Source organism: Pyxicephalus adspersus, chromosome 2, assembly GCF_032062135.1.
Source record: "Pyxicephalus adspersus chromosome 2, UCB_Pads_2.0, whole genome shotgun sequence".
Taxonomy (NCBI): Eukaryota; Metazoa; Chordata; class Amphibia; order Anura; family Pyxicephalidae; genus Pyxicephalus; species Pyxicephalus adspersus.
In genome coordinates this window covers 146,781,764-146,795,419 of record NC_092859.1, presented here as the reverse complement: position 1 = coordinate 146,795,419, position 13,656 = coordinate 146,781,764, and the positions used below count along the sequence as shown (strand labels likewise).

Sequence of the window (13,656 nt, the reverse complement as noted above, 5' to 3'; positions counted from 1 at the left end):
GGCTTATTTTTCATTTTTCCCTAAAAAGGGGGGGCTGTCTTATTTGATGGCCCTGCCTTATCATCGGGGAAACACGGTAGTTGGAAGCACTTACCCGACCATAGCTTATCTTAGGGGTAAGTGATGGATGAATAATATCAGATTCCTATTCATTTGGTGGGGTAAGGGCTTCTTCCTAATAAATACTACGGGAAGCCCTTGGTGCCAGGGCCATCTAGAACATTTGTCGAATGTCCTAATCTTCCCTATTCCTATAACTGGAAAGAAGATTACAATCTCCTTTCATACTACTCACATGGAGGGGTTATAACTCACCCGTTCTATAGCTGGATGGGGTTCAGAATTGTGTTGTTCTGTGAGCAGATTGTCGTTGTTTATTACTCAGATGGACGTTCTGCTGTATATCACTCAAAGGAAGCAATGACACAATAACAATCCTACAATCATCTCCCCCCAAAAATGGATCAGAAAAAGAAGTTGCCATCCATTTAGCACCTTTTAATATGTAACAGACAGGGTAAGAATGATGCCATTAGTTGAACTATTAGGTATTTAGTTTTTTTTTTTGCTTGTAGAGCTCTAACTAATATATATATATATATAAAACTAAGATCTACCCAGCTTTGGCTAAACAGACTCTTCCCTCAGCTTTGAATGATATGATGAGATATACATCTGTCCTGCACTAATGAGCAAACATCATCACCCAGCAATTAATTGGATATGAAGTAAGGATGTAGCTTGGGGAATTTGAACAACTTTTTTAAGTTTTTATTGAAGCTGTACTATGATACAAAAGGATTCAAACTATACTTGGAAAAAAAAATCACTTAAAGAACTGTACAGAATATGTTGAAAAGAATATGTTAACATCTAACTATAATTACTTAACATCAGCCCAAGAAGCAGTGCAATAATCTAGGAAATATATTAGAAATGATATAAACCCTCATTGTTTTGTCTTGTTTTGCAGAGACGGTGAAATGAGACTGCAGCCCCAGCGGCATACAATGCAGACAGAAATCCTGGTTTGCTTCCTGCTCTTTGCTACTTGCCAATGTCTTCCTTTCTACAATGGATTCTACTATGACCACATCTTAAATAACAGCTCAAGCAATGGAAATGGAGATGGTAGGCAATACTTTCTTTTTTTTTATTTTTATTACCTTTCAATACATTTTTAATTCCTAAATCATGTTTTAGTCAACATGCGACCCTTTTGCTTCAGATGGAACTTGTTACATTCTGACACATGACCATCAGATGGATATCTTATTGCAGGAATTTTTGGAGCCCTGGACTAAACTTCAAGGCTACCAGTGCAATACCTAACTTGCAATCTCTTTACTGAAGTTAAGTGTAGCTAAGGACTTCATGTTTGTATAATAATAACTTGTATTTATATAGCGCCAACATATTACGCAGCACTTTACACAGTGTTGCCACTAACTGTCCCTCAGAGGCGATCCCAATCTAACGTCATTATTACAGTCTAAGGCCAATTTTTTAGGGGAAGCCAATCAACCTAACTGCATGTTTTTGGGATGTGGAAGGAAACTGAAGTACCCGGAGAAAATCAATTCAAACACAGGGAGAACCTGCAAACTCCATGATAGTGTCCTGGCCAGGATATGAACCTGGAACCTAGCGCTGCAAATGCAAGAGTGCTAACCACTGAACCAACATGCTAGATATCAGATATTAAATATTAAATATCAACAATGCAACAGCTCAGTATTGTTCATAGTAGTTTGATAATATGACCCAAATCTTCATTTTTGCCATTACATTAGTTTTTAAGGTTTATATCTGCCGTCCTTTCTACAGGTTATAAAGGGTTTGATTGTAGGGGTTAATCAGCATTTCTCATGTGTCCAGAAGCAGAAGAAATACCTTCTCAAACTACATATCCCTGCTCCATTCACCACTTTGCCCCATCATTGCGTATAAATAAACACAATTAGATATTGTTATTATTATTAATAAACACGATTTATATAGTGCCAACATATTACACAGCACTGTACAATAAATAGGGGTTGCAAATGACAGACAGATAGAGACAGTGACACAGGAGGAGAGGATTGTCCCGAAGAGCTTACAATCTAGGAGTTCATGCTTATTTTCAGTGTAATAATTCAACTTATCGGCAGATTGCAAAGGTTAACCACTGGTGGCCAGACATAATGCTTCTCTTACCTGTCCAATCCACCGGGACACTGGGATTGGATTTTAAGAAGAGGAATCCTCCTAAAATTATGTACACCCCCCTAAAGCTGGCTGGGGCCCGAGACAATTTGTGGTTCCCATCTCGTAGGAATCTGACGTGTACAGCAGTCACCCTCCCCTTTCCATAGAACAGAATGGGCACTGCGTGTACAGCACTGATTTATTCATCTGGTATTATCTGTCACTGGAAACCATCATGAAGGACCATTTGCAGTGACAACATTTTAGCATGTGTATGCAGCTTTATAGTGACATATAGATCCTAATGGCCAACCAATGAATTGCAAAATCCAGCAAAGGATCGAATATGAATCATTTCCTCCTTAGAGGGCTCATTTTTGTAGAAATATGCATGGTGGGGGTTTGGATACACCAGAATAATATTATTTGTGCAGAAATGTACAATCAGACCTGAAAAGTCTGGCATCTGTCATAAGAGTTGGTTTGTCTAAAAATTTAGATGGTCTAAAAGTGTTACATAGGGATAATACAATCTTGTGGTAATAAAGCAGCAATACTATCCTAAAAAAGAAGGAATTAGCTAAACACTAAAACTTTACTGAGCTGAACAAAGTTTGCACACACTTTTATGTGGGCTCCTATGCTATACAATCTGCTGTACAGTCCCAGACTGCCAATGATTTCTATCAGGCATACTTTAGGCCAGTGGTCGCAAACATTGGTCCATGGAGAAAGTTTTGGTGGTCCACAGAAAAATGTGGACATTATTTGCAATTTTTATGTTTTATTAATATTAAAAACAAAAATAATATTCTAATAAATTCTTATATTCTGAATGACAATTTCGCCTTTATATTGCATTAAATTCACAAACTGTACTAAAGACGGGAAAACAAGGGATGCGCAGCGTGACGTCATTGTAGTGTTAAGTTGTATGAGGCAACCATTGCCGAGCCGTACGCTTCAGTAATATTTCCACCATTACAACAGTCACCCGCTCCGCCAACACCGATTCTGATCCGATTGTTTTATTTTATTTGTTTATTTCTCAGATGATCTTTTAGGTAAGTATGACCATAACTGTGTATTTTCTATAACTGTTATATTTAATGGGATCAAATAGTTTGACTTTGATAACTATCATTTCTTGTTTGATCTTAGATTGGAATGAAATAAACCCATAATGAGTGAGAAAAAGCAACACGTTTTTTGCATTTCTGAAGTAATACCAAAGATAATGCAACTAATGATAATAGTAACAATAGTAATACTTCACTTAACCGTGAGCTGATCAATGAATCAGAGCCGCCACAGTCCTCGTCAGGCACCATTAGGAAGATCATTATTTTACAAAATACATTTTTCTTTTCTAAAAAAAATTCATATTAATGGTCGGCGGGATTTAAAATGATGAGTTTAGTGTTCCGTGAGGTCTGAAAAGTTGGCGACCGCTGCTTTAGCCTATGGTCAGGCTGGCCATGAGGTTGTGGTGCAGTTTAGCTATGTGGAAAAAATGGGCAATAATAAGACAGGCACTGATCTGACACTGAAGATATAACAGGTGGTACAATGGTGTTAATGAATACTTAAAATGGAAAAAACACCATATTGACAAGGCCCACTGTTACAGATGCTAAATCACTCTTGCTGTAAATGATGGGACATTAGGGACAGTAGGAATGAATAAGCAATGTTTATTCAATGGGAGGGGGTGCAGAAGATGTTCCATTCTCCTTCATAGGAAACAGACACATACACTAGCTGACTGCCATTCAATGATTTGGTGGGACTGAATACTAAGCGTGGGACAGCTGTACAAATGATAGATTCCCCCCTCAAGATTATCAGACTAAATTCTAACATTTGCACATAGCCACTTCTGCTGAGAAGACACAAAATATGCTTTTATCTTATCTCACAGATGTCCAAGAATGACAAGTGGGCTCTTGTGTGAAGAGGAAAGTTATAGCTAAGTACTTGAATCCAAAAAACAAAGAAACCCTTTGTGAATGGCCCCTTGTATGTATCATGGGTTCTCAGTATATCTGAACGCTTTTATCAAACGCTACGCTTTGTTAGCTTATGGGTATTAGATTTACATTTTAAACACAGGAATTTTTCTAAAATTAGGAAATTCCCCTAAAGCTGGCTGGAGGGGTGAGGCTAGTACACAAGTAAGATGATTATCACACGAGGTGAATGGTCGGGCTCATCTCGGGCGAGAATCTGACATGTGTACAGCAGTCTCCCTATTCCATTCATAGATGTATCACAACAGACCCAAGAACAATGATCAGGAACAATTTCTATACAAGTCAACAGAGGAGAGCACAGAGGGTGCCACTTACTTGTCCTCTCCATAAAACAGAATGGTGATGTGGGTAGCTCGTTCATTCATCTTACAGTGGGAAACATCACGAACGTTCGCTTTCAGCGACGAGGCTTAAAAATGACAAACCATGCCTGGACCACAATTGTACTTAGGCTATAACCTCAATATAATTTATACCAGCCATTTCCAACCAGGGTTTGTTGGAACCCCAAGGTTCCTCCAGAACATGGTCCCCAACCTTTTGGAGCTCGCGGACCACTAAATGCACAGATTCCGAATCGTGCATGGGCAGGGAGGCGTGTGTTACTCAAAGGGGAAGACACTTCCCCCAGAGTGACATCATGATGCCAGAACCTGCACACTCTCCCATCGCAGGTCTGAGCCTGTAAAAGGAGATAGGGTGGGTTGGGTCCAGAGACACAAACCACCCATCGCACTAAGCCTGTGATGCGTATGGGAGGCGTGGTCTGCAGCTCTGGCCAGTTCACCCTCCCTCCTGCATAGATTTGGGGCCATTGCTATACACAACTCTACAATTTTGTCCCTATGAACATACAACAGTAATAAATTAGCTCCACCTAGTGTTCAAAGTTGGAGAACACATGGTTACATATCAGACTGCAAAGCCTGGGAAGAAAAAAATTTATTCTGGGCTTACAGAATCTACAGTGTAACTTCATTATTTCTTTAAAAATCAATGAATTATTTAATTTTTATTATTATATTACTTGTATATATTATAAAGTTTTTTTTATATACTTGACCTCAGTATTTTATGTTTGTTCAAAAATGAAAACCTTTATAAAAAAAATGATATTGAGTAAAGACAGCAGTTTATGTACACTGCACTGAGATGCATTTTGTAAAGTGGAATATGTTATTAATGATTTGATTATTCTATACATTTATATATGAACATTTATTTGCATTGCAGTGGTTCACTTTAATGGTGTGAAGCTTGTGGTTGATACCCCCGAAGATGCCCTCTTTGGTTACCGTGGAGGTAACATTACTCTTCCTTGCTCGTTCCACTATGAACCCAAATTACAGTCACCGAGAAGATTTCGTGTGAATATATTTGCCATTTTAATATGTGCTTGTTAGCATTTCTTTACTATGCAGAAAAAAGGTTAAAAAACTTGCAAAAGAGTTGCTTGCATTTGCATCAGGAGACAGAAAATAGGTTGGTAAACACTATTGGGCATGCAGTCATGCAGAAATAAATCTCTTACGAAAAAGACCAAAAAGATTAATGCAAGCATTTCTGCACACGTCTGCACACCATAATTAAAATGCAGCTGCTTCAATATATGTCCCCCATAGCAAAAGCCATAAATTCCACGGAGCTTTTCTAAAAGTAGCCACTGGATGTCACTGTCTACAAAATATTTCAAAATAACACCAAGTAGGTATCCTTACCTAGGTCTACATCCAAATAAAATAAATAAACTGTTTTATGGTAACCGAACAGGCTATACAATATAGGAATATAGGAATCTATTACTATTATTAATATTTATTCCTTGTTAAATTATTTTAGTTTTATAGATAATTTTTTGTTAGGGGTGATGGCGGTGTTGTGAAAATTGGCACACAAATGCTGAACATAAAAATCAGTTGTTTTTTAACATCATTTAGCCTAATAATTAAATTCATTTTATCATTTACAAGAATTTTATATTAACATGTGTTGGTGGAATGTTAATGAAAATTATTGATTGTGAAGATTTTTGAGGAGCAAGGGGGAGCCTTTTGTGCAGCCTTTTGGTAAATGTGTAATCCCATTACAACATCATAACATCAAGGATTAAACAGAAGAGTGTACTATGTTTCTATTCTCCTTTAGTTTATCAGCAACATTAAGGTACAAGTATGAAAACACTGCAACCAACATGGTATATTTTGTACAATAATAAACGTCAAATCTTAAATACTTAACATGATTTGTGATAAAAGGAGCAGAGTGCCCAGTATGTCCATAATGAACTATATGTAAAATTTAACTTTTAATGAATATTCAAATATAAACCAATTGAAATATACCAATGCCAAGAGAATTAATGTGAATAAATATACCCATGGTGTGTTATTTTTAAAATTGTTATTTAAAAGGTAAAGCTATTTAAATCAAATGGGCTCTCAATATCTTTTTACAGGTTAGGTATTTTGTACTTTTGAGTAAGTTATGATGGGTAACTTGCAGCCTGTTTATTGTTGGTCATCAGTAGATGGCGCTGTGTACTCATGTAAAATGTGTATCAAACTCCTTAATATCTGCACTGGCTCTGATCTGTCAAATCGCTGGAGCCAGAGACAAGTGAAGTTACTACTGGTTTTTGATTCACTGCAACACTGCTCCAGGACATGTCACAAGGTAGGACCGGAGTATAAACCAAGATTCCATTTTAATGGCATTTTAAGGGCAAAAAATATTTGGTTTTTACTCAAGTACATACAGTGTCTACATTTTAGTTAAGATGATCAGACCATGAAAAAAAGAATTTGGGGTAATTCTTGAAGAATCTGTTGATCTTTGACAAATGATCTCTGCACAGGGCTGATTTGTTAGACACGGCCAGTCTCTGCCAAAATGGAGTATCACTATTTTTGGCAGAGACCACATGACTAGTGCCTTCGCCTGCACATATAGCACTCCACTGGCTACGCGTTTCTTTATCAAAGTTATCTAAAGACTTTGATCTTGTAAATTCATTAATGCTCAACATCCTAATCCATCCTTGGTTTCATCTCCAATCATGTCAAGGCAAATGGGACCAGATAAGGAGAGTGAACAATATAGGTGGCATGGCTCAAGTTAATAGGTTCTAGGGTGAGTGTTTAATTTTTGGAGTTTTCTGAACTCTATTTGCAGAATGAGCTCCCCTCCCCTATATTAGATATAGCTATATGATTGTCATTGATAGGTTTTTATGGTGCAGATAATCTGGTTACATTTTACTGGGCAAATACATGGTTTCTATTATTGCTTTACTGATCAAATATTTCTTTCTGCAGGTGTTGTATTTCCTTACCAGCCTCATCATGGACGCTACCAGCTCAATTTTCATGATGCCAAAAAAGCCTGTGAGGCACAAGACGCGATGATGGCTTCATTCGAACAACTTTTTAGAGCCTGGGAGGAGGGTTTGGATTGGTGCAATGCTGGATGGTTAATGGACGGTACTGTCCAGTACCCCATCACCTTACCCAGAGAACCTTGTGGTGGAAAAGACACGGCACCCGGTGTGAGGAACTATGGAGAACGTCACAAACACTTGCACAGATATGATGTTTTCTGCTTTTCTTCTGCTTTGAAAGGTAAGATGCAAAAGAAACCAAACTTTGTTGCTTTATGAAATGGGGTTACAAGTCTCTCGTGATAGCACTGGAGGAGGTGACATCCCAGACTCATCCATCCTCCACCCTTCCAGATTGGAGCAGAATTTGCTTTTTCTGCATCTTTCCATGGTCAGAGCTGGTTGGGGTTTGGCAGTTCTTCAGGCTGACTGTGGGAAGGGTGATTATACAGCCTGCTGTCAGTATTTCTGAAACATTTTTGCAGGTTCTAGGCTTCGTGGGGCCAATGGCTATTGTCAATAGGATAAAAAGTGAAATCTGATTCCAATTGTCACCAGAACTGGAGTTTTTATGAAATCTTTCATAGTTGTAACATCTATCACAAACTTTTTTCCTCTTCTATGCTGTCTACAAAAATTAGGTTCCTTTTTGTTTTCTCTTAGACTCTGGAATAAGTTGATGAATACTTTAAGCAATAAAAATAAGTGAACCAATGAAAAAAAAATGCTTTTTCATTCAGTATTGCATATATTTGGGTATTCAAAAGCAACACAACTCCACCTCATTTATTTAGTAAATCAACCCTTTTAGGTCTTTGTTTAAAACGTGATAAAATACAATGATTGAAGGTTGGCATTCCTTATAACATTCATTCTCACCCAGAGTTCCTCTAGGGCTGTCTTTCTTGACTTTTTTAACATGGGGGAACCAGTGAAAAACATTTCAGGTTTTGAGGAACCCTTGCTATAATCATTATATCAACAGCACATAGTATATTAATGAAGTGGTCAGTGGGAATAAAGAATGTCACCCTTACAGATAGCCAAAAGATAGTTGATGTCGCTTAAACTGGTATGAAAGGCACAAATGAGGAACTCCCAGGAGGAACCTTAGGGTTCAACAAAACCTTGGTTGAAAAACACTTCTCCAGAGGATGTTAGTTTTTTCTTTAACCTGTGGTTTATTGACCTCCCATTTGATCATTCTTGTTTAGTTCCACTACCATTGTGCGGAAAGGCATTCATCCCATTGACCACCAATGTAGGAGTATTTTTCCCAATGACCCCCAATGAATTGGTTTTAGCCGGGAGTCCAAGAAGTTATTTCAAGATTTTCTCAGGGTAAAAAGGTTGGAAAGGCTTTATAGTAACTTACTCTTATATTGTTATTATAATTCTTTTTTTGTGTCTTGATTGCGGTTTGAGCTAATGAGCCATGCAAAGACTCTTTTTTTTGCAATAGAAGTTATAGTGCCCTCTCTACATATGATGGTTCAAATTATTATATGCAGTATTTCAAATTCATCTGACCATCCCTAAAAATAGAAAGAAGCTTTTTAAATTTTAAATTATATTTCTGACCCTCAATAAATAATCGAAGAATACAAAGCCTCTATACATTCATTTAATAAATCTATTTCAGTTTCTGCTATCTTCTACTATTGCATGAACATAGCCTGCATTAAATCTATATTTTCCTCCTATATAAAGCAAGTTTATTTTTGGTTCTGCCTGTTACGGGAAATCCACAAATAGTTCATTACAGGAGCCTCATTCCTACTCACGAGCATCTCTTCTTACAGAGTTTGCATTATGTCACTCTGGCAGAAACTTCCTAATGGAAGGCTATAATATTCATTATGAAAAGGAGCTTTCATTCAGGTTTCAGTGTAAAAATAATAAACTATAAAATCTATCTACAACCAAAACTTTAATTTTTGCCATCTGTGTGCCATTGGTGAAATTTCTGTTTGCTTCCTGTGCTATAGGCAGAAAAGGAAGCCGGAAGAGATTTCTCCAAAGTGACAGAATTTTACACTTAGTCATCAGAAACAATTTTTCCCATTGGATAGTTTCACCTTCTATTGCCATTCTGGTGACCACTCAAAGAGATCTAATTACGGGAAGGTTGCCATCAGACATTTATCCTGACATTTAAAAAATGGGGATTAGTGCTTGACACGTACCATAGTTACTTTAAATGTGCAATCAGAGACTCTAGTCACTTTAGTAAAGTACTGGTCCCAGCCTGTTCAGCACATTAAATGTGGCAATAACCACCCAAAGGCTTGGGCTTTGTACACACATCAGATAATTGGTGCCTGAGACTGGATTAATAAATGACATTGAGCGACCACATGTACGATTTCCAATTCTTGTCTGAGATAAGCTCAACTGTTCATCTTGAGCGAGAATCTGTCATGTCTACAGGGGTCATCTAACGCTGTTCATCAATCCACCATGCCGGATCAATGAATGATGCTTGGGAACACCACTATATGGGTCAATAGATGAGAATACAACGAGGTTTCGCTTGCTCATCCTTCCCCCTTTCCTCTTCATAGAACTGAATGGATGCTGTATGTATAGTGCTCATTCGTTCATCTGTAACCATCTATCCTTCTAAAAAATCATGAAAGATCATTTCCAGGGACAAAAACTATGGCCACTGAAGTCCAGGAATGTTGGAGTGCAAGAGGTAGTAGTCAGGTTGCCTAAAGCAAACACCGCTGATCTCTTTTGTAATTTTTAGTATTCTCTACTTTTAAAGTAATGAATGCTAACTGGTGACCTGAAAGTGGAGATTGGAGACTGCCACTTGAATTGAATGTGATCTACAAAAAGTGACCAGCCCACTGAAAGGTGGCAATAAATGGGATGAAATAGAAAATTGGCATTATTGTGTATAAATAACACTTTGTTTTTTGGTGAACTAGCTTTTGTCCCTTTGATAAATGAGCCCCAAATTGTTGGATTACCCTTTTTATTACATGCTCATGATAACTTAAGAACGATTCCCCACAAGAAATAGCGTAGTTGTCCTATAAAAGTTCTTCCGAAATTAAAAAAAATTGGCTACGTATACATGTACAATAATTGTCGCTGGAAATGAACGATTTGCCGATTGCTTGATAATCGTTAACAAAAAAATAGGCCAAGCGATAGGCCAACGAAGCCGGTGAATGAGGAATGACGTTGGAAACGAATGACCATCCTGGTGGATCCGTTTGGGGAAGAATCGTGAATGGTTCTGCACTACACTTTCTCCGGTACACGTCACTTCCTGTATTGTTCAAAGGATCGCATCTAGTGTGTGTAGATTATTAGTGGATTATATTCAAAATAATTGTGAATAATAGTTGATCTGTTGTAAGTCGTTCGGTTTCTAATGACAATTATTGCACGTGTGTACCTAGCCTTTGGCTTTAGATGCATTAAAATTAGTTATAATTACAAACAAAATTGCCTTGAGTAGAATAAACTGTACCTCTATAAATGATTAAAATTGCTTCTTCTACCCATTGTTAAACTGGTTTAATTTCCTCCCCCACAGGTAAGGTTTACTACCTAGAGCATCCCGACAAGCTCACATATGCCGAAGCCAAAGAAGCGTGCGAGCAAGATGATGCAAAGATCGCCAAAGTTGGCCAACTCTTCGCGGCATGGAAATTCCTAGACTTTGATCGATGTGATGCTGGATGGCTGGATGATGGCAGTGTTCGATATCCTATTGCCTTCCCCCGACTGAACTGTGGACCTCCAGAACCTGGTGTTCGAAGCTTTGGATTCCCAGAAAAACACAAACAATTTGGAGTATTTTGCTATAAAATGAACTAAAAAGTGTTGAGCTAAAAGTGTTGAAGCGTCCTCCCTAGGACAGTGTGAACACCTAGAACAGAACTTTTAATGTTCCCCCACAATGAGGCGTACCTATGGATAAAGGATAACAAATCTCGACCAAGCAAATATGTCACCTGCAGTGATGGTAACATAGGACTACTGTACAAATAAGTCTTGGAAATCCTTTGAAGCATATTTGGTGATGTCATATAGTCATTTATATTGCATTTGTGTAAGGACATTTTTTTTTCAAGTTATATTTTATTCTCTTTTTGGAATATAACAATAATACTAACTGTGATGTAATAAGAAAAACCTGTCCCATAATGTCCAGTAGACCACAAAAAACACCATAGCAAGGGTGTGTGTCCATGGGGTGCATTGAATTTTGTTTATTCAGTGTAAATAAAAAAGAAGTATGGAAAAGTATAGTGTTCTGTTCAGGTAGCAGTCAATGTCGACTGATATATGAGCGGAACACTATACTCAACAGTGATGAACTGTAATTATTAGTCTCTTGCTGTTCTCCAGTCCACCAGCAGAGGCACCATTGTGACCTCAAGTAAGCACAACCACTGAGCAAATGTAATGTAGACCAAGAAGAGGAAAGGTTTGTCTGTTGGAGTATTTTCTATTTATTGAGAAATACATGTGCAACAATTCTTTTTTATAATGTATGATACAGAATAAATCTTGTTTAAAAAACACATCTTTATTGTTCTACTTTTTCTCTATGTTCAAAGCAAAACCAAATTCTGCATTTGGAGCACAGATAACAATATAAAACAAAAGCCTTTACTTGCTCTATTAGTAACAAAATGTGTTCTTGTGTTCCAGTTAAAAGAACTAGGAGACAAAACATTTGTACAGCTTCACTAGATCTGTTATATCTCCAAAACGTCTGAGGCATCCACCTTCAAGGTTACATTCACACTTTTGTGTAGTCGTTTTCTTGATTCCTTGTACAGGTAGTCCCCAGGTTCTTATGTTGAATTTGTATGTAAGTCAGAACAGGTACATTATTTTAATTAATGCAATTAGGACAGATGTTTATCTCAACATAATATAGGGCAGTGTGGTGTCAGCTACTCTATAAAACCCTCATTGTAAGCTAATTACAAAGAAAAAAAAAAAAAAAAAAAACTTTATGGAGCCTAGACATTCATTAACTTCTGGAGCAAGCTGTGCTTTGATATGCAAAAAGAAACTGCAGAGTTTGTCTTGGTCATTAAAGAGTTACAAGAGGCTGCAGAAAGAGCTCAGCCCCCTAAGATTACCCACAACCTCATCTGTGTTTAGCAAAAGACTTCTTCTGTAAGTCATGCAAACTGCCCCCTCCCCGCATCCAGTCTCTGTCCTGCACATGAGCGAGCAGGGAAGCCCGTTCGTATATCTAGGAGTCGTCCGTATGTTGGATGTCCTTAACTCAGGGACTGCCTATATACCATAGCCTATTAAATTTACTGCGGTCTGTTTAGAGCAGTGCTTACCAAACAGGTTTCCTCCAGTGGTTACTAGAGGTTCCTTGGGCAATGAGCAATTTGTGCCCCTAAGGTCAGTTTAAGTGACAACAATGCTCTTTTTGGCTATCTGTAAAGGTGACGTTCTTTCCAATGGCCACTAATGTAAGATGCATTCTTCCTAGTGACCATCACACTAATGTACTGTGAGCTGTGGATATAGCTTGAGTTACCTGAAGACCCCAAAGACCTAGGGTTCCCCCATGTTTTCAAGGTTGGGGAACACTAGTTTATAGAAATACTAAAAATGTGTGGGCATCCCGGCCCTCAGAGACTGCGATTGGACACACCTGATCTAAATGCTCTCCAAACAAACAACAGAGTGTTCGTTGTCCATTCATGTCTTCTATGGTTTACCTATACCTATCAATGCCTCCTCGTGACTGACACATAAAGCATAGGATGAAAAGTTGGGTTTATGGTCTATGATCAGTTTAGATAGTGCTGAATTTAATAACAAAATATTTTTGGTGTTTTGCATCATGCTCTAGAATAACATCTGAAAAGCAATTTTCAGGAAAGGTTGTTAACCCTGGAACTGGGGATATCTACTTTGAGAACATTGCATAGGAAAAAATTGTGATGTTAAAAAGGTGTTTATTACATTTTGAAACATTTCCAAGATTTATATGTATGTAGGTCTGGAGAGATATTACTAATAGTAAGGGTGTTTAGGTACTCCTGTGCCTGCAGCCTC

General features: G+C 37.8%; 1 protein-coding gene across 1 annotated transcript in view; it reads left to right on the top strand.

Moving 5' to 3' along the window:
• HAPLN3 (hyaluronan and proteoglycan link protein 3) overlaps positions 1–12,146 on the top strand; it is a 27,103-nt gene extending 14,957 nt beyond the window's left edge. Inside the window, exons 2-5 of the mRNA XM_072399129.1 lie at positions 974–1,131; positions 5,457–5,590; positions 7,447–7,840; positions 11,153–12,146. Of these exons, the coding sequence (XP_072255230.1) occupies positions 984–1,131; positions 5,457–5,590; positions 7,447–7,840; positions 11,153–11,436 (960 nt within the window). The 5' untranslated portion in view covers positions 974–983 and the 3' untranslated portion in view covers positions 11,437–12,146. The remainder of the gene's footprint in view (positions 1–973; positions 1,132–5,456; positions 5,591–7,446; positions 7,841–11,152) is intronic.
• Positions 12,147–13,656: the final 1,510 nt, after the last annotated feature.